The sequence below is a fragment of the Ambystoma mexicanum genome, chromosome 2q, assembly GCF_040938575.1.
Source record: "Ambystoma mexicanum isolate Mex_15411 chromosome 2q, UKY_AmexF1_1, whole genome shotgun sequence".
In the NCBI taxonomy this organism is placed as follows: Eukaryota; Metazoa; Chordata; class Amphibia; order Caudata; family Ambystomatidae; genus Ambystoma; species Ambystoma mexicanum.
In genome coordinates, this window is record NC_090924.1 from 28,535,608 (window position 1) to 28,558,000 (window position 22,393).

Consider the following 22,393-nt stretch of genomic DNA (forward strand, 5'->3'; position numbering starts at 1 on the left):
CGGGCAACACTATGGTTGGTACACTGGAATGATTTACATCTGAATGGAATAAATAACACTAAGTTCATGTGCATTTTGTTTCTGAGACTAAACTGTTTGATGGAAGATTCCAATCAGAAGATTATTGAAACGGGTTCCCTTTCTATGGCACAGTACACTCTATGCGTTTGGTATAACGTTCTTTCATCGACGGGTGCAATTTCGATGTTTTTTTTCCAGTACATTTTACGAAAAAACTCATCAAAACATATAGGGGCAGTTGGAAAAGTATATACAAGGGGTGGGGTGTCAGGAATAGGTTAAAAAAACAATAGGGGATGGGGGCTTGTGGATGGAACCCACCAAATATAAAAATAAATCAATTTCAATTCGTTTTTTCGGTAAAACATACTATTAAAAAAAAACATCGAAATTGCATAGATGAAATGACATAGAAACATGATTTTAACCATATTTTTCAATACAGTAACATTAGCCGGAAAGTGTGTCCTCGACATCATACTGGTGAGCAGGTGTGGACAAACTGGCTAGAGGGAAACACAAACCAACCTCAAACGTTCTAACGTATTCGCAAATTTGTCAAAAAGAAGTCCTGTGTTCACTGATGGTTCACCTAGCAGAGCCATGCCAGGGCGGTTAACCGAGCCTATAGCATGTCTCACTGCCCCACTAGGGCCTGATGGACCCCTGTAGGGAAGTAGGTCACACATGGTGTCTTTTCTAACACGCTTGCTTTGGAAATAGAAGTCGTTGTTCCATAGTTACATTCCACATGGATTCTGTGTGGGGATTACAGGAGCTTGGGAGAATGGGTTTGGTTTGATTTGACCCGCGTAAAAGACATGCAAAGTTTGATGGGTCACCACATTTTCAGAGTAGTGTTCTGCACATGTGCGTGGGCATACCAGTGGCATAGAAAGGCTGCAGCCTGAGGGACAACGCCTTCGACTTTCCCAAAGGCAGAACTTGCCAAATGTCATTCATGGTGGGACCGGAAGGGTGGACAGAGCTGCTTGTCTTCAGAAGTTCTGCTCAGTCTGATAAGTGAACCTACCTAAAGGAGTCAGGCAATCTCAGAGGGAACAGGGGGAAATAAACCCCCAGAACGGCATCAGTTCCAAGCGTTCTGCAGCTCGGGTTTCACTAGATAAAATGCAATGATGTATCCTGTGTGTGTGTCTCACATGGATTCACATGGATTGAAATGGGACCAACGCGCATGATTAAATGCACACCTTGGCAGAATTTCAGAGTTCAGGCAGGACAATGACACCCAATGCAAAGGTCAGCCCTTGCAGAGCATGATTTGTGAGCTCTGTTTCAACACATCTTTATTGGGAGTGTCTATTAAGTACTGATGATTGTTGAGCAACCTAGTTACAATGTTTTCTTGATAACTATTGTGCTGCATATGTTTGAATGAGGGCAGGACTGACTAATCAACTTGTTATATTTATATATTTGTTATATTTAGTTGGTCGATGGTGCCATGAATGATTTAAAAGGATATGAAGCTACGTGTACTCACTGGGACGCAGTAAATGTGACGCCTTTGCATGTGACAAGACATTTTAGTAAGTGTGAATATTTGAATGATTCACTGTGCTGTAGGAGTTTCCGGAGACCAATCCCCCAAAACCCCAACCTCCCCAAACAATCTTCCATGACAAGAAATGGAATCATAAAGTATACAATGAAAATGTATCACAAATTCCCCCTTTTTTGCACTTGAACTCTTTTGCAATGCACAGGCACCTCTAAGTTACATGCCCTTGTCAAACAATGACTACAACCAGGTGGCCGTAGCACATAGGCTCCTTTGTTGTGTGTCTTGAAAGTAGTATAGTCAAACTCAGTTATATGTTTGGGCTCACGTCACTTTGCATTCTGTTGCAACTGAAGAAGGTGTTTTGTTGAATTGGTGTTCTTAATTATTTAGGTAAATGTATATGATTGCCTGCCATAGTTATAACAATGTCCTGGTCGACAGCAGCATACAAAAAACTTTCCAAAATGATACATATATTTCCTTTAATTGCCTTAGACCCATAAAAGTGCTGTGCAGGACCCTGTCAAGAAATCCTGGCGACAACACTGGGGCCTACTGATGAGCCCCAATTAGCGTCTGATCCAACATTAATTGATAAACATTGCTAAGAGTTGTTTGCTTGTTTGCTGTGGATTTTCTTTTTTCAAGCGACACAGCAATTACATTATGAAAGTATTCCGAAATTTTGCTTAGAAACATTAAGGGCCTGATTATACAAACATGTTTTCCATGGGACTTTCCCTTGTTAAAGCATTTTTGTAAATCAGGCCCTTAAAGCTTTTGGATTCTGTGATGAAAACACTGGATAGTAGTTTGCAGTAGAAATCTGACATAATGTCATGGAATATCTCTCGTATGATATGCCTAGCCGTGGTGCTCTGGTAAATGGCACAGTTCGGCTGTTCGCAAAGAAGAAGCAAAAAAGACAATAACTGCCCATCTTAACAAAGCCTTGCAATTTGACATCCATTGTACGGAGCTCAAATCTGGGTGTTATCTTCACATTTAGTGAACATCTATGTGCACTGTATACATACAGTGGAGCAGAGCACACCATCTCTGCAATGTGTGTGTGTGTGTAAGCAGGACCGTGGGCATATTAGCGAATAAGCCTAACTGCCTCAGCACGTCTATTCCTCTGAGTGGTAACCCAGCAGTTATCTTCTTTCAGGGGCGAGAAGCGGTCTCTGTACATCGGGAGACTATTGACAAGTTCGGGAGTCATGGTTGCTATTTTCATGCACTGTATTTGCAGCGAGCTTCCACCTTACTGCGGAGGAGTAATACCCAGAGCACCTTGCGGAAGATGCGCCCAGCAGGTGTCTAACATGGATCCATTTATTGATGGCCGATTTGGAAGCTACTCTCTGTGAGCACAGCCACTTCTTGGCACCACAAGTAGAAGTTGGTGGGGAAGAGGAAACTGCTCTTTACAGTCTTGTCGCATTCAGATCAGAGTAGTGCAGGGGGATGGGAGATGATAAGTGCAGGGCACACCGAAGGCCCCACACTAGGAATAACAACAAGGTGGTAGGTTTTATGATTTCATAACATCGTGCCAAACAAGAATGAGTTGGGGGTTTAACATTTCTACGCAGCAGTTCTCTCTTATATTGCAAGGATGACTCCAGACAGGGGAGCACCGTTCAGTAATGCAATCGATGTACAATAAAATAGATCTGGTGTGTTAGTTGAGCAACATTTAATTTGAAGGCAGGGAGTGAGGTTTCTACTTGTTGATGTGAGTTGGTACTGAGTTGTATAGGGATGATCGGATAATGAATGGCTTTCCAAATCTTAACATCTGTAAAAAGAAATAAATATATAACGTGAGCAAACGGTTTGTTACCGCGAAACGCGTCGATTTTGTGCTGTTTTCCTTTTCTGTCCTGGACATTTAATGAATTAAAGAACATTTTTTGGCTGACTAGAATGGTTTGCTGCCTCAGTGTTTTGCCGTGATTCCTGTATGCAAGACCGCTTCCTGGAGTGCGTGTGCCTTCCGCTTTCCCTGCACTTCTGTACAGGATCTATCATATATATATATATATATATATATATATATATATATATATATATATATATATATATTTTTTTTTTTTTACAGGTATCTGGGAAGTTAAGATTTATATCTATGACATAATTCAACAAGCAGTGGTTTAAAGGACTGACCTATTTATCACCTAAATATGCATTGTTGGCTATCTAAAAACATGCCCTGTCTGCATCCCTCAAGATGCAGAGTGAAATGTGCCACGTGTCTTTCGAACTTGTCACAGGAGGACTATTTAGTAATGTTTTGTAATTACCTCCGAGATTTGCTCTGAGGGAATATCACAACAATTCTAAGGGTCATTAACCTGATGTTACACTGTCCTCCACTGTTGTTAGATGAGCTGGCAGTGTTCATTGGTGCAGACTGCCATTCCTATGAAGGTACATTTGCTACTAATAAGGTACCTGTAACATCATTCTTGACTGAGCCACACTTGCTTCACTGATAACAAGTGAAGGGCAGCATCCCACGGAATGCCAGCCTCCCTCGTTAGGCATTCTCAGTGCAGGAACATCCAGCTATCCCAAGAAATGCTTGGCCACTGCTCCCAAATAGGTTTTGGTGTTGGTGGATTTAGATTATAGCGGGCAGAGTGAAGGGAAACAGGCATGGAGGTGAAACTGAACTGTGCCCTCGCAGTGGAATGGGTCAGAGTGAGGAGCGCACTCTTTTGCGTGGTGTGAGGAGCTCCCTCTTTTGTGTGGTGCTTAACAGAGGTGTACACAATTGTCTCCTGTGTAAGCAGTAGCAGCAGCACTTCATTGACATAAGAAAGGGCTTAGCTGTGGATGTGCGGCATGTTTTGTGAGTGGGAGCAGTGTACACATGGTAATGCCCGCGTCACAGAATCTCAGTGGAATCTACTGATGCATTCCATATCGCACCATCAGTGTACTGCAGGGGTTAAATGGAATGCACGAACACAAGTGGTCTTGACAATGGGATACAAAGATTGGGATTGTTGGTTTCAACAAGAATGTGTGTGTGTGTGCGTGCCTTGTCAGCGTATTTGTGTTATGAGTAAATAACATTGATTTAAAACAGATTTTGAGATCAGTGGAAATCTCTAAAGGAGAACTACCTGGGAAATGATTGCCGCACCTGTGCACCACCCCTCATGCTGTGAAACCATAGCATTTCCTTCAAGTTTCCTTAGTACACCAAGTGATCCATCCCTGCAATCACTGCTTCATGGCAGATTGATTATTGTTGTAACCTCACAGAATTCGGAGAGACCCTGAAATATGTGAAGATGGGGCAAGGGTTGCAAAAAAGCATGTTTTTTGCCAAGGTATCATGGTTGAAAGCCTAATAGGAAAAGTAGAATGATCAAACATGTTTGAAAACTCTCACAATTGTATAGCACATTTTCGTTGTTGCTTACAAATTAAAATAAATCCTATCTTAAGATACTCTCTGTGACTTGTGTGCACAATACAATTGCCAGGAATAATTACTAACATATACAACACATAGAGTTGTCAGCAGTGTGGCCATCTCTTTTGTTGATCATTGTAGGTTGCCCCCTTCCACAAGCCCACAGTGGCCCCCCTATTTCTATGTAATATAATAGGAAGAGTAGAACATTCTTATAATTTGTAAGGGTTTGAAAGAGGTTTGGAAGTCTTTGGGAGACACATTGGGCCTCATTACGACTTCGGCGGTAGCCATGCCGCTATTGGTGGCATGGCTGCCACCCAAATCGGGTCCGGCTTCCCAGAATGGGGAATTACCGGGCCATTCCGAGTTCGGAGGGCCCGGTAATTCCTCCTTCCAGGAACTCGGGCCCGGACCTTCCCCATTCCCATCTGAGCCCCCATAGGGCTCAATGGGAATGGGAGAGGGTGCAAACAACGGGCCGAATACGAGCGGCCCGTTGTTTGCTCCCTCTTCCCCTCGCGGAACCCGGTAAGGACGCCTGGTTTGACCTGGCGTTACTTACCGGGTCCCACGAGGGGAGCTTGTAATGAGGCGGAATGGGTTTAACGGGTCCGCCTCCTTTAGCGGAGCCCATTAACCCGTTCCACCTCAGGCATAATGAGGCCCATTGAGTGGTTATGCCATTTCTTTTTACAAATTAGCTGAAGGTCCATTAGGTGATAATGTAAGTGAAAGATTGGTTTTTCCCTATTTCTATGCATAACATTATTGGAAATTTCTGACTAAGATTATTTGGGTAGGATTTTGATGACATTCAGATTGTGTGACATGTATTGATGACCAAGGAATGATGGTGAGATGGCCATCTTATTGAGTTGCCTGGAAGAGTGTGGGAAAAAGTTACTGTAGGAAGAAATTCCCATGCATCATGCTACCTTACTTTTGGTAATGGTTTTAGGTAATGGCATTGGGGGCTGTAATCAAGAGAAATGTACCTGAATTCATGATGGATATAGGAAGACATTGAATACCAATACATTGCATGCACGGTTGGTTTATCAGAAGCATACAAAACACGTTCATCTTTTTAGATTTAGTTCTTTAAGTGATTATTGACTGTAATAAGTCCACATTTTTTATTCAAGGACGCAGATGCAAATACACTTTTCCATGAAATAAGTGAATATGTGGCGCCTCTTAATTGGATCATTCCTGATAAGGAATGTTTGCATATTAAACATGATACGTGTGAAGCTGCTAATCATTTCCAAAGTAAAAGACCAGTCTTCCCTTAAAATTTCAAAACAAAAACGTTCAGACCATCCAAGAATGAGGAAATAAAGACATATTCGCATGAAAGCCAATTTGAGCAATGATATGAAGATATCCAATGAGTGGGTCAAATTAATTGCACAACATATTAGACAGGCATCACACATGTGTAGCTTTTGAGAAAACATTGGGCCATCCTAAAACTAGATAATTTTCTGAAAGAAAAGATAGAGGCTAATGTAACAGAGCCCCAAATCTTACACAAAAAGTTGCCCCCAGTTACTTAAAGCCAACAAAAAAATATAATGAAAATTGAGTACTGATTAATAGACTTTTTTCTGTGTATCAAATAATAAGCCTGTAAGTCAGATACATACACATATCAAAAACAAGTGAACCATGGTTTATTGATAGCAAAGGTACTTCTGAAAGTACATTTATTGAATATATACTTATTTGTCCATGTAGTATATGGTACATTAGATCAAACAAATGTTAAATACAAACTAAGAATTGTAAAATGTTTTTAGGTGGTTACTAATGGAGATCCTTCAAATAATGTTTCTAAACATGTTATGGAGCTGCACAATGGAAATCAAGCACTGTTGAAATACATTGTTATTGTTATACACTTTGTCCCAAACTTACCTAAAAGTGGTGATCAATTGTGATAATTAAGACAGTTGGACACGCTGTAAATTATACTACATGTGTTATTATGATTTGTTCTATCTAAATGATATTGAATATGCAGCAACAAAAGATATCTCAAGTGATTCTATATATGATTTTACATAGTTTAAAAATGTGTATCAAACATTTTATATCATTTGCCTTCTTTTATTGTTTGGTCAAACCTTAACAAAAAAGAAAAATTACAAGATACGAAATTCATAATTACAAAGTAAAATGTCACCCCTGTCATCGTAAAGAAGATGACACAATAAAAACAAGATCCAAAATGTTATAAATATTTCACAACATAAAAATACATTTATCCTCTACGTACTAATTTACCACATTAAAAATATATGTCAATCAACACAGGTCTCCATCTAAGTTAAGACTCTTCAGAACTCCTACAATTGATAGTCTGTCAGAGGTATTCTGAACATTAATACACCTTAGACATAGGAGGTCTACATTAAGCTCCTTGTTAACCCCCCACAGTTTCCCCAAATGCAACTTTCTTAGTACATTCAAAGCCGAACATGCTATTAACAGGTTTTAACACGTTTCCAGTACACCCACTTGACCATAGAACCTACAGTCAGACTTATCCAGTTGAATGATACCTCCCTTCAATGGAACCTCCCTAGTTAACAAAAGATTCCACATTAGCCTCAGGATCATAGTTACGAAAGAACCTTTTTGGAAACTGATGTAAAATATGAGAGATTGTTCCACGTTTCTTATGCTCACTGGATAACTGTCTCATTGAGGGATATGCATGAAACTTTTCTGTAGTCAGAATCCAATCATAATTGTACAAAGCCTTTTTTACATTGTCAGGGTTCTCAAACAAGGTTTTCTCATCCATTGCAAGGTCCACCAACATCCTTTCACACTCAACGGCCAGATTTGCCAACACACCATTGTTCTTATTCAAGTGCAAATTCATTGTCATTTGTGCCATTAAAACTTCATACATCATGTTCGGCCTTGGGTTTACTAATTTACTATTCATACTATGTTTTTTTCCACTACACACAAGCTTTGAGTGAGACCAGCCCCAACTCATAGAACAACGCTGCCATGGGTACTGCATTTGAGACTTTCAAATAGCGTGTCCATATCAAAGCCTCAATAACATCAAGGCATCCCACCATACACTTGCTTAAACGTTCAGTGCCATAAAGCAGTTTTGGGATAATCTTTCCCTCACAATATTGTATGGTAGGCTTTATAGAAAACCTGCCATACCTACTATCCAGCCCTACCAGTTGTATAGAAGGGGCTACTACTTTCAACATCAAGCCTTCCCAAATGTTGCAATTATCAGGCTGGGAGAAAATATTAAAACCCAAATATACCATGCTATTTGAACACCCCAAATTTGTATCACCCAGGGATCACGTCAGTTTACTGCACCTCCTACCTCTCCTCAACTTTAAGATTTTAGTTTTCCCTTGATTAAGCATCAAGCCATTCTGTGCTGCGTATAGGCAAAACCCTCAATGAGTCTTTGGAGCCCAATCCGCGTTGTGTCAAATAGGAGGAAATCGTCGGCATACGATAACCACAGGACGTTATGGCCCTGTATTTTCGGCAGGACAAATGAACAATTATCAAGATAGTCACCAACATCAGAGGCACAGCGATTGAAAAGATAGGGGGCCAGCATGCACTCCTGTCTCAATCCAGTTAACACATCGATCCTCCTTGAGAAGTCCCCCTCATGGTTCAGCCTGACCCTAATTGCAGAGTTGGAGTGCAGCCCAATTAACAATTTATGGAGCCCTCCAGGCAGCCCCCATTTAGCGAGCTTACTCCATAGTTTATTGTGATCAACTCAGTTAAAGGCATGGGATAAATCTATCGAGGCCATTTTTCATTAAAATATTAAGAAGGTGTGAGCCATTTAGGAAATGAGGCTTGTATACTTTGCCCCATCGAATTTCACATATCTACCTGAATGGAACTGTCATGGTGCAAGGGCCTCAGGCTAATCTCCTCCTCTTTGATAGACGGTTCCCCCGCCTCATCAACTTCCGTTCATCTCCAGCTGTTTCCTACCCTCCTCCCGTGGCTACCTTGCCCCCCTCTCCTTCCGCATCTGTCCCATCTCCTTTAACCTCTGCCCCATCTCAAGCTCCCTCCACACCTCTGCAGGGCATACCTCTGATCTGTACCCCTCCCCGGAAGGTCTTTAAGGTTGGCAACCTTCCTTATCTTGCCACTCTCAACTCTCGCCTGTTGCCAAACACTCCTCTGACATCCGCCACCTCCTATAAGAACTTGACCTTGATGTCCTCGGTCTTACTGGGACTTGGTTCACGGCAAGCTCTGTCACGAGTTTCGACACTCTCCTCTCTAATGGCTACAAGATCCTATCCACGCCCGATCCAACCGGCATGGAGGGTGTGTATTCTTGATCTTCCCTGTGTGGATTCCTACCTCTATCATCCCCACTCAGATCTACTCCTCTTTTGAATGCCTTGTCTGCAGGCTCTTACCCTCTCCTAGCCACTCTCTCACTGTTGCTACTCTCTACCAGCCCCCTGGCCAAATTACCTATTTTCTCTCTGAGTGGGCAGACCTCTCCTCCTCTCTTCTGACCTCAACCACTCAACTCATCCTCCTAGGTAACCTCAACATCCATCTTGAGTCTGTTCCTCATCTGCGATCTTTCATGTCCTCTGTGACTCACTCTCCCTCACTATCCTCCTCTCCGGCCCTAATCATTCTGCGGGTTACACAATAGATGTCTTGATCTCCTCTGGCCTTCCCCTCTCTACTCCCCTCACCACTCCTCTCTCCTGGAGTGATCATTGGCTCCTCTCCTCTCATAAGATAAGCCTTCCCCAAGATTGCCACCCACCTTCTCGGACATCCGGCCTATGAAGCGTGTGTCAATCGAGGCTTTTACTGCCACCTTCCCCCACTCCTCCACCAGGCTGACTCAGACCCTAACACAGCCCTATCCTGGCTCTATTCTTCTATTTCTGCTACTCTTAATGTTCTTGCCCCTGTCAAGAGGATCCGTTTAAAGTCCAAAGTCAAGTATAATTCCTGGTATGACTCTGAACTAGCCACACTTAAACATAAGTGTAGGGCGGCTGAAAGGAAATGGAGGTCTTCCTGCTCATCCTCTGACAAACTGGCCTGCTGCCTGCTCCAAAGGCAATACTGGCTTGCTGTCCACTCTAAGAAGATAGGCCACATTCAAGCCCGCATCTCTGTGGCATCCAATAACTCGGACAAACTCTTTAAAATCTGCAAGGAGCTGGCCAACCCTGCTGCAGTCTCCACCCGCCCCCCCTCTTACCTCTCAGGCTCTTTGCAACTCCCTAACCTCTCATTTTAACTTTAAAACCCAGAACATCTTGTCCTTCCTTTCCTCCACCCCACCTCCTCTCCCCTCTCATTCCCAGCCTGCTGACACTCCCTCCAACACCCCCCTTCTTTCGCCTCCTTTCCTTTTTTCTCACCTGATGAGGTTGCTAGACAAGTCCAATCTAGGAAAGCCTCAACAAAACAGGTTCATCCCTGTTCCTCTAAAACCATTAAGGACCACATTGATACCCTCGCACCGACCCTCACCGATTTCTGTAACCATTCAATTGCCTCTGGATCTTTCCCCTCCCCTGTCAAGCACTCCTTTGTGCATCCTCGCCTCAATAAACCTACAGCCGATCCCTCCTGTCCGGCTAACTATCGCCCAATTTCCATTACTCCCTTTTTGGGGAAGCTCCTGGAAAAGCTGGCCATCTCATTGCTTAATCTTCACTCCGACTCTGTTGGCTCTCTCCATGACCACCAATCTGGCTTCAGAGCTGCCTGAAGCATGGAAACTGCTTCATCGCGCACATCTCTGATGTCTCTAAAAAGTCAAACTCCCTACTGCACCTCTTTCGAGATACTCTGCCTTTCCTCCACTTCCCCCAGAAGCTCCTTGTCCCCCAAGCTCTGGTTCTCTCGAGGTTGGACTACTGTAACAGCCTATTTCTTAATCTATCTGCCTCCACTCTCCAGCCTTTGCAACCTATCCAGAACAGGACTGCGAGACTTGTCCTTGGCCTCAAGCCCTGGGATTGTATCTCTCCAGCTCTGAAATCCCTTCATTTGCTCCCAGTGGGTGCAAGGATTACATCTAAAACCCTCTGTATTGTCCACAAGGCTTTCTGGGGCCTGGGTCCAAAATGCCTTCAACTATCCCTCTGAATATGCCTCCCCTCTCGATCCCTTCACTCCTCTACTTCTAACTCCCTCAGGGTCAGTCGTTTTTCTAAGAAACGAGCTGGAGGTAGATCTCTGTCTTCAGCAGGGGCCTCCCTTTGGAACAGCCTCCCAGCGACCTTGAAACTTGAGGAGATCCATCTTCAGTTCCGGAAGCACCTTAGGACCTTCCTCTTCGCTTCTGCCTTTGCCCCTCTTCTCCTCTGCTGATCTGTTTGTCTCCCTACGCACAATACTCCTGGCCACCCTTTTTCCTTTGGGCCCTGGTACCTGCTTACCCTCCTGCACTGCCTCTGAGCCACCCCTTGCACTGGGATCTGTATGTTAACCCATACAGTCCCCCATTTTTCTTCTGCACTTAACTGATATACCCTATCATAAACTTGCCTATAACATACACTTGCCTCTGCCGGTATTGATAAATTAATTTATTTATTGCACTTGCTATTTATTCTGCTCTTTCCTTTTGCCGCACTCTCCACTTCTCCCCCTTCTTCACACTTTCCTCCTTTTTCTTTTCCCATACACTTGCGCGTTTTTAATGTCACTTGGCCTAGTAAGATTGTTTGTTTTTATTCTCCCTTGTTCCCTTGCCTTTGCTTGGTCGTGCTCTGAAACACTTGTGTATGAGCACGATATAAATAAAATATCATATCATATCGTATCATAAGTCTTGTTAATAAACACCAAATACATTTTCCATTAATTGAGTACAACGTGACAGGATTTGCAACAATCACAAATCTGCATGGTTTTTATTGATTGTGGTTGCTTCTTCGTTTTTATAAATAAATGTTATGGGATTTTATTGGGTTTATGCACAGCAGTGAAGTGTAAATAGTTCTGAGCTTTGTTTTGAGTGAATTTCACCAACATTTTGCAAAGCCGTCAACCTGACATCATACATGTATAGAACTTGGGCTCCATTGTCGTTGCTTTGAGGGGGGCCTGCATGGGTGCTTTTGATGCGGTAAAAGCTTTTGACTTGTAAGCAGTACAAGTAACACAAATTCAGGTTGAAAGACAGATGAACCGATGCCTATGGCAAAGAAGCACAAGTTGAGACTTTTAACATAATGATGCAGACCATGATGCTCTCTCCAGATCATTTGCATATGACATTCCATGCTGCGAGAAAGCATGTGACATGTGAATGTAGGCACACCATGGTTTTATCACCTTGTGAAGAATGTATTGAGGATACAATGTAAGTTGTGAGATATTGTCGCTATGACCACAATTAAAAGAGGTTGAAACGCTGGTCAAATACTGAACTATGTGTATTGCTATCTGGGTTTATTTTCCCCTCAGAGCCCAAAGCACCCTGTGAATCAGTAGGGCAGGCAGGGATACAGTAAAATGTCATGTTTAGCATCTTCCATGAACAAGTTAACATCTGATAGATGTTCTATGTCACTCCCATACTCAACACACAGATAGATCATTTCTTGGCAGAATACACAACGGTATGCTGTACTAGACCACTTTACATGCTGCAGGTCTAATGGGTAGCGATTATTTGTATACACCAGTGTTGAGAAAACTGCTGCTCTCCAGACATGTTGTCCTACACTGCAGTGAGCCCTGGCCAGCCTACTCAACGGTTGAGGAATCATGGCAGTGTGGGTCCTCTTAGGATGGAATCACTGAAACCCCAGAAAATAGATCCATGATACATTTAGAGGTTGTAATGTGTTCAAAGTTTTCTCAGGAAACCGTGTTCTCTGTATGTACATGTGCTTCTGCTGCTCACCATTTGTAGTGCATCATGTGTCTTGTGGCAATATGGCAACAATGTATGTTTTGCTTTTGTCTTTTAGGGCAATCAGGAAGCAACAGCACCTCCGGACACAATGGCACAGCCTTATGCCTCAGCCCAATTTGCCCCTCCCCAGAACGGCATCCCCACAGAATACACAGCTCCTCACCCACATCCAACCCCAGACTACACAGGACAGACCACAGTAACAGAGCACACGTTAAACATGTACCCACCTCCTCAGTCACACTCTGAACAGAATGTGACAGATGCAAATGCACAAACAGTCTCCGGCACAGCCACGGTAAGTTGCATCTCTTTTCCATTTTGAGCAGACAATATTGGACGTAATTTGCAATGGTTCAACAAAGCTTTATTTAATCGTTCCCGTGTTGTGTGTACAATATATTATTATTATAGGCTCCTGTGGAGTTTTGAGCTCTGATGTGGTCTTGGAAATCAAGATGACTAGCAATCTGCATTTCATGTACGATTATTACTATTTTAATGCAAAGTGGTACTCATATACCCTTTTCCCTTTTTGCTCCCTTCTGGTGGTGGAATATATCTGAGAGAACCGATATGAACTCCAGCAGTTGCACTAAGTAAAACGTGAAGTGTAACGGTTTTCTCACAGGTAGCAGGTCCAAGGAAAGAACCTAAAGTAAGTCAAGCTCAGTGTACCCGTCGTGATTTCAGACATCAACTATAATGAGTGGTCTCAGAAGTGATGCAATTTGCTCACCTCAGGATGAGCTGTCACAACCGCATAGTAATTATGACATTGGGCCTCATCACGAGTTGGGCGGTAACGCCGGCGCTAATAGCGCTGGCGTTATTAGCCCTACCGCCAAAACCGGATCACAGGTTTGGTGGAACGGGTATTGCCCATTCCCTATTGAGCCCATTTGGGAATTCCCCATTCCCCACTGGGCTCAATGGGGAAATTTTGCGCTTCTACCACCTGCGGATTTCCTGCCGGCAGTAAACGCACTGAAAATCGGCAAATTTTCGGCAGATTTCCCCCCAGCTCAGAGCTGGGGGGAAAATAGGTCAATTTGGCAGACCCTTCAATGCGGCAATAACAGCACTACTGCTGCATTTAAGGGCTACTGCCAAACTCGTGATTAGGCCCATTGTGTTGAGTTCTGCGCATATAGAATGGGCTCCTCTTGCATTCTTCGGATTCGACTATTAATGACATATTAGACAAAAATGCTTCAAAAGCAATGTTTATTGTATAGTATGTCCCTGTTAATGACTATAAATCATCCCCTGACTTCAGCAAGATGGCCATTGCAATCGCCCACGTCCGGTTTGCATCTAAATGGATATTAAGAGAGACGCTTCCTGTTGCCCCGGGTGGATACCCCTCTCCCCACTGCTCTAGTCACCTAAGCCCATGTCTCTCTCTGAGCTTCCGAGAAGAGCACCTTAATAGGCGACTCATTATCTCGTAGCCAAGCGAATGGGTCGCACATGCAAACGCACACACATTGACTGAATGTGTAACTTGGTAGAAGACTGCTGCCAGTCACAACAACACAGAAGCTACATTAAAATGCAGATCCGTTCAATCCATCACCTTGATGCAGATAACTTTCCCTCAGGCACTGTTGAAGACTACTCATTCACTCGATAAATGCAAATTTGACAGCTGGGACAAATAAAGAAAGGAGTGCACATGCACACGCTTAGCCATGTCACTTCCTCTAACCCACTCTGTGTGCGCAGTCTGAAGCTGCTGTTTCCTGCCAATGTTCATTTATAAGTCAGAGTTAGATGAAAAAGAAGCAAATGCAAGCAGTCAATTAAACAAGTACATTTGATCATGCAAAATTCTGGGGTCAACTACTGTCATATCTAACATGCATGCACCAAGGGTTGTAGTGGGTTTGTGTTTTATTTCAATTTTATTTCAAATTTGAGATGACTTGTTCACATCGGTGTTCTTATGTAAAGTGAGGGCAGCAGTATGTCAGTGGTGGGGGGTATATTCTCAAGCCCCTTCCTATCTTCAGTCTGTCATGCACCCTTCTGTGCTGTCAGAAGGGGGCCAGACAGACTGAAGATAGGAAAGGGCTTGTGAATACGGCCCCCACCACTAACATACCGCTGTTTTTTGGCAACACGGACCGTAATTATTTTAAAAAACTGGTCCACTCAGATCACTGTGCTAGTGTTCTGGTACATTAGTAGGAAACACATAATAGAGCCTGATTCACAAACATTTTCCTGAATGGGAAAATCCGATTGAAAAACACCTTGTAAATCAGGCCCAGGGTCTGTTTCATCTTTCTGAAAAGAAAGGCTTTCATGGTTGGCCTTGCCGTCCTTCTGGTTTCCTAGTATCTGGGCACAGCAGGACCAAATGCTTCAACTCCTGCTTTTCAAGTTTCCCATCTATTTCTGGTATCCGTTACCAGGAAAAGGCTGATCCTTCCACACGTAAAGTGCCTCTGATCTTCTTAGGTCAAGATAGCAGAGTAGGCTTGTGCAAGGAGGACACAATCTCTTTGCAAAATAGTGAGGGGCACGCTTTCGGCTTTCTTCTTTTCTTTCACCTTTCACAATTCCAACAATTATTTTGATTTTCTTCTATAATACTTTTGTTTAATTTTATGGAGTTCTTGTAATACAGTGCCTCCTCTAGACTGACCAATTCTACTAAAGCAGATTTCAATTTGGATGAATGTTCTTCTTGTCCGAACTCTCTCCAGCTCTGGTAGACCAGATTAACTCTTGCACTTCTGCTCCATTTATGGCATAGCTCAGGGGAGCCCAATTGAATTTGTCTGCAGGGATGGTCAATTTTGTTCTGAAAAAGCAGAATTGTGGTTCGGTTTACACTTTACCATTTACAAAAAGTTGAAATTCAGTACATTACTAAAATAAAAAAGAGTGTTTGCATTTCATTCTCAAAGTTATTTTGTGCATGTATGTTGATGATGACAATTTGAAACATGCTCGCATTGAAAATTAACTAAACACCCGAGCTAACTTCAAACTGCTTTCACATGCTAATTATGCATGCAATGAAAAGTGAAGTTAGCTTGCTCAGTAGATTTCTGTGTGAGTATTGTTATTAATTCAGGACGCGAAACTCGTGCAACTGGTGAGATCTTCTAATGGCGCCTGCCAGCTCTCAGAAAAAGTGATTGCTTGTGGCAAGTGACTGCAAGCCAGCGAGCAAGGGAAGGCTACCAATAAGGGAGCGTTGTCCACCCCATTAAGTGATCAATTATAGGTCCAGCGCTGTGCTCAGCGCTGACTAGTGCAGTGAACTCCAGAACCTCTGGGTGGAAAAGTAACCTCCTCTGGACCATGATTCACATTATAAAAACCCATTCGTTATATTTACACCCCTCCAAGGAGAATGCTTGATTTTTATAACAGTCAAGTTCAAAGCACTTCATCAGACCGCCTGCTTTGATGTTAACAAGGAGTTGCGGGGAGTGGGGGGGGGTTATGCTGGAGCCCCCCCCCCGCACCTTTCTGAGACATTTGGCTTGCTGCCTTTCTGGCTTCCTGGCAGTGGGTTTTGTCCCTCACATATATCAGTAGTTTAAACGTGTTCTTCTACACGGCGACAGATTCTGCCTCCCATCTAAATTCAAATTTAATTGAGAATTATAAAGCTATCGGATGCAGCAGTATGCAGACGAAACTAATGAACAGTGTCATACACGAAATGCTATTATTTGTGTAATCCAGATTCTCGCTTGACGTGCCCACATGAGGAATTTGCAAGCAGGGCATTCGTGGGCGATGTCGGAAACTGATGCATCCTTTACACCTCCCACGTGTGCACTCTGCCAACACACAGCCCTTCAAGTGTGGGGCTTTGTTCTTGCAATGTGCATTTTACCAAACATAGACCTTTCTACTGTTACGGACTGTTCACGAAAGGCGGCAGTTGCTTATGCACATTTTAGTGAGAGAAACATACATCTATCTATTCAATGGATACTGTTGACTATGTTGCACACCCCTACAACAAGGAACCATTGATTGCTGAACTTATGTTTTCTTTATTACGTTAGGGTTAAAAGGCATTTTATAATGCCAAAACCCCATTGGGAGATGCTCTGTGAATTAGGCCCAACCTCTTGTAGTAGCAAGCTTTAAAGGACCATAAGCTATGTTACAAGTAATCAGAATTGCTAAATGAGGATATATATATATATATATATATATATATATATATATATATATATATATATATATATATATATATATGTCCAAGATCATGTAGAGTGTGCTGGCCATGATGTGTATTACTATTGCCATGTGTTGCCTAAACACAAGGGCCACTGTGGGTCCATTTCCTTTTTTTAAGGAAGTCCTATTAATCTGGCCCTTGGTACTTGAAACGGAAATGTCATTCTCCACAACACATTTGGTGAAGGAGGAAAACCTCCAATATATCAGACACACTGAGCTTGCGATCACCCATGAGTGGGAGCTGTGCCTGCCGGGGGTAGGCAACATCTTTGTGAGATAGTTTTTCCCTCAGGTCAATCTCTTTGCCTAGTGACAGGACACATGGCCCCTGCTGTGTTCTAGTTTGTTTTTTCTACTCTCTGCTCTGAGAGTTAAGGGATTTCCCACCTGTCGTTTGCTATTTTCAATTTTTGTGAATGCCTTCCATTTGATTTATTTTGTAGGTAATACTATGGTTTTTATACAGTATTTTCACTGAATGGTTTTTCAACTTAATGGCATGACAATGATGGTTAATGATAATTCTGATACTCTTAGAATGTCTATCAAAAGTAACAGCAAACCTAGACTCCTCTAGCTTCTTGTTGGATTCCACTTCCTGATTTATAATCATGATGTGACCCTCCCTTTGCATATTGTGTGCTTTTAAATAGGCATGTTTTATAACTTTCCTGATGTACTCCTGATTTCTGAAACCCTTGGCAGTAATTTTACTTTGTGCATCAAATAACTGCAGAGTCGAAAAGTTTCTAGGCACTCTCAAAGAATTGCTGTATGGTATACTCCAAATCAAACACTTGGGTGCCTTCAAGTGCATGCAGGGGGGCATTAGCCCTGGTACGTTTTCTGTACAGGGCAGTTTCAATTTTCCCTAGTTGCTGTTTAACTGTAACATCCAAAAATACTGCACTATTATAGCTGATTCAGAGTATTTTAATTTGGAACTTCAACACATTCTAACCTCTCACTCACTGTCCCCTTCCAAATAAAGAACATATTGTCTATAAACCGGAACCATAATATGACTGTATCTGTGTATTGGATGTTACCTTCTGACCATACTATAAACCTTTCAAACGAATTCATGGTAACGTTTGCATATAAAGGATCAAATGTAGAACCCATTGCAGTCCCATGCAATTGCCTGTACTACCTCCCTTTAAGCAAAAAAAAAAAAACATTGTTTCTCAAACACAACTCAACCATACCTGATATTATTTCAGTATGTTTTAAAAAATGTAGTGCTCTTGTATTAAGACAGTATTGACATATGTTCAGGCCAATCCCATTTCGAATGGAAGTATATAAGGAAACCCCATCTACTGTGGCAAATAAGTAATCATTTTCCCATGGGATATCATCGATTTTCACTAGGAAATCCTTAGTGTCTCTTAGAAATGAAGATAAAGTAGAAACAAACTGAAGTAAGACATCATCTAGCAATATTCAAACATTCTCATATAATGAACCAACCAACGTCACAATGGGTCTCCATGGTGGCCTTTTGAGATTTGTATGCACTTTCAGGAGAAAGTATATTGTCAGCATTACTAAATGCATAGTGAATACAAATCTGCAATTATCCTCATACAGCAACCCATGCACTTTCCAATGATTTAGAAAAGCCCCAAGTGCACTTTCCATTTAAAGAATAGGGTTACTGGGCAATAAACCATAACAAACAGTGTCAATATGATCTTGCCTGTTCATTATGACTATATTCCTACCCTTTTCTGAAGGTTTTATTATACAATTTGGAAGATCTTGTAATTCTTTCACTGCCTACCTTGCTTTTATATCCAAATTGTTGAGTTCAATCAATGTTATGGATTTCCCCAATTTGCTAAGGTCATTAAAGACAAGGCTTAGAAAAGCTTCAATGTAGCCTCCAGATGCAGGGGGATTAAACTTCGACTTATACTGTAACTGAGATTTCTTACACCATTCACTATTAAAACCAAGTTTGTCCCAATACATCAGGATATGCATGTCCTCATTTCACTCTCTAAATGCATCAAACCGATAAACACATTGATATTTTCAATGGCAATATTCATTTTATCCATTTGTGCTGTTGACTACTTTTTGAAATATGGATTAGTTTGGATATGCATACACAGACCCCCTCCCCCTTCCTCATCAGGCACAATATCTTGTCAAAGCATAATCTCTCTCATTCAAGATGAGGTATTTTTCCACATTAATTTTTATTTTATTTAATTGGTGTTTTATACCGCGCTTAACCTGAGTTAGGTTTTGAAGCACAGATCCAGGATTCAAAACTCTGTTGCTCTGCATTGTCTTGCTTCCAAAACGAGCACACTGCCCCTGTGCTATCTTCCGTTCACAATGCTTTTATAATTACTTTTTCGGTTTGTCTGTGTTTTGGCAATGTTAAGGTCCCAAAAAGCTAGCAAAGACAGAACTGTATGAGTAATCAATTTCATATTATATGTTTCTGATTTACGAACATACCCAGGTATTCCTTTTAGACTTTAATGGGGGCAGCCCTTGTTTTAAAACTTGTTACCACTTTTGAGCTTATTTGTTCTACGGTATCAGTTGTTACAATGGTCCAAATTGAAGGAAATTACATGTATTGAGTTTAGATGATTGAGTGACTCTGTTGAACTTGATGGCAATCAAGCATGGGAATCTATCATCACAAAACCTAAAGTCACTGAGATGCCTTACTATTGTATGAATAATAACAACAACAATGACAATAATAATAATATTTATTATTATTATTACTTTGAAATTAATATAGTACATCAGAACACATTCCTCAAAATGCTAAGCAACAAGAGCTAATTTAGGAGTTTTCTTTCTAGTATTAAAGGACATGAATGTTGTCTTCAAGATGTTAACAGTTAGTCCCTTTGTCATGCAAATTGAGGTAAAAAGAGTAAGCTCTTTTTGGAGACCTAACATAGTTTAGAAATGAAGACTCCATCATCAAGAGGGATCAAAAACCAATTGTTTCTCTGACGAGAATGTGTATCCATCTCCAGTTTTTGAATATCCACCACCAGGATGTTAATATGAAACAAGAATAATAAGGTGGTCAATGCAAAGCTCTGTCTAACTCCATTGATCTCAGTGAAAGATGCTGATCTCTCCACCATCAACAACCACACCTGACACAAGAACGACTTGTATCATATACATTGCTTCTTATGTTCAATAGGTTGTGGAGCATCCTCAATATCCTGCAGCGACTTCAAAGTATGGTATGACTGTACTGAATCAAAAGCCATTTTAAGATTTACAAAGTCATAAATCAAACCAGTTTCTAAAAATGAACATTTCTGAACTGGTCAAAAACAATCAAAAAATCCTAGTAGTAGTGTGTACACTCTTGGTAAATTCAGCACGATGTTCATTCACAATCTTTCATCAAATTACCAAGTCACCAGACAATTTAGAACAACTTTGCCATCAGTCTCTGCCATTGAGTAGATTGAAAGGTTTAGCACATAATTAGAAGGGTCATGCAGTCATACTGGGCTCCTTTTTCATAAACTAAGAATTTTGTGCAGCTCTCCAGCTAGACAGGACTGTTAAATCCTGGTTGATCCCATTAAATAAAGAAAAGGTGCTCAAACAAAAGGTTAATTTTAAGTAGATTTATTTCCATATAATCAGCCTTGACTCGTTAATCATGTTTTGTACTCAGCATTGCCCAAGTGATCTCAAGAAGACAAACATTGACGCTCTAGAACGCACTTGTTTTTGATTCCACTTATGGAAGTTGAAGGACCACTAGAGAGTTGGTCATCTTTGATTGATTGATTGATATTTTATTTCTATTGTGCTCGTACACAAATGTTTCAGAGCGCAACAAGGCAAGGGAGGGGAACAGGGGAGAACAAAACAGCGATCTTACTAGGCCCAGTGATATTGAGAACGCGCAAGTGCAAAGCAGAGGGAGGAGGGGAAAAGTGCATGGAAGGGGGGAGAGGTGGAAAGTGCGAAGCAGAGGAGAAACAGATAAATAATAATAAATAAATAATAAAGGCAACAAACAGTGGTAATGCAGCCAGCAATTTGCAAGTGCTATGTTTAAGGCAGCAGACAGGGTAGGTCTGATAAGTGCAGGAAGAAAAAGGGGGTGCTGTATGGGTACAGATACAGACCCCAGTGCAAGGGGTGGCCCGGAGACAGTGCGGGAGGGTGGCAGGATGAGCAGGTACCTGGGCCCAAAAGACAGAGGGTGGCCAGGTGCATGGTGCCAAGAGAGAACAGATCAGCAGGGGGGAGGGGGAGCGAAGGCAGAAGAAAAGAGGAAGGTCTTGAGGTGCTTCCGGAACCAGAGATGGTTCTCCTCCAGCTTTAGCGTGGCATGGAGGCTGTTCCAGAGGGAAGCCGCAGCCGAAGACATAGATCTACCCTCAGCTCGTTTCTTAGAAAAACGACTGACCCTGAGTGAGTTGGAGGTAGAGGAGCGAAGAGCTTGAGAGGGGAGGTATTTGCGGAGGGATAGCTGAAGGCATTTTGGACCCAGGCCCCAGAAAGCCTTGGTCCAATCTGGATTATCTGGATTGTAATGTGGTCTAAAGTGGGCTTGACAAATTCCCCCTTGTAGATACATCAGAGGCTTTCTAATCCGATCTGCCCCTTTTGTTACACACTGCCACAACGCACAAGAGAGTTGCACTCATTAGCGATATAACAACTTCCAAATTGCATCCTCCTTTTTTTTTGGTTTGTGTCAGGAATCTATATTCTCCTCTAAACCTGTGAGTATGACCTATGTCATGCTGATATGATGGTTGTAAAGCCTCAAATAATGTTGTGTTTGCTAATTGACTTCCTTTATAAAACAAGAACCTTCTCTGTGTATTGGGAATTTTAGAGGGCTTTTCAATGTAGTAACAAAAGGACAGCTTGCACCAGTGTTTCATGAACAACTACAGGAGCACAATTTATTAACAGAATCAAATGAGCTTTCTAATTAATTGGAGTAAATGTGAGTATAATGCAGTACTATCAACCGGAGGGTTTATGATTTACCACCAGAATCTATGATTGTTATTGTCAAGTGTAACTGCTGTATTTAACTTTTTCAAAACAAGGGACCGGAGCGCTGTCAGTGGCAGGAGAATACATAATATTAAAATATCATGATCACTCTCAAGGCTAGGTATAATGCTTATGTTCTTCAAAAGCATCCAATTATTTGTAGATGATAAACTGTAATCAATGGCATTGTCTTTTAAACCAGTCCTAAAAGATGGAACAACCAATCCCC

General features: G+C 41.9%; 1 protein-coding gene across 21 annotated transcripts in view; it reads left to right on the forward strand.

Annotated features, from left to right (window-relative positions):
* The window catches only part of RBFOX1 (RNA binding fox-1 homolog 1), a 1,014,010-nt gene that overhangs the window by 361,708 nt on the left and 629,909 nt on the right, over positions 1 to 22,393 (forward strand). For all 21 annotated transcript variants that reach the window (XR_011303135.1, XR_011303137.1, XR_011303136.1 and 18 more), the window contains exon 2: positions 12,977 to 13,219. Coding sequence is in view for 18 of the 21 variants with exons in the window: in XM_069646785.1 (XP_069502886.1) it covers positions 12,977 to 13,219 (243 nt within the window). In the remaining 3 variants the exon portion in view is untranslated. The remainder of the gene's footprint in view (positions 1 to 12,976; positions 13,220 to 22,393) is intronic.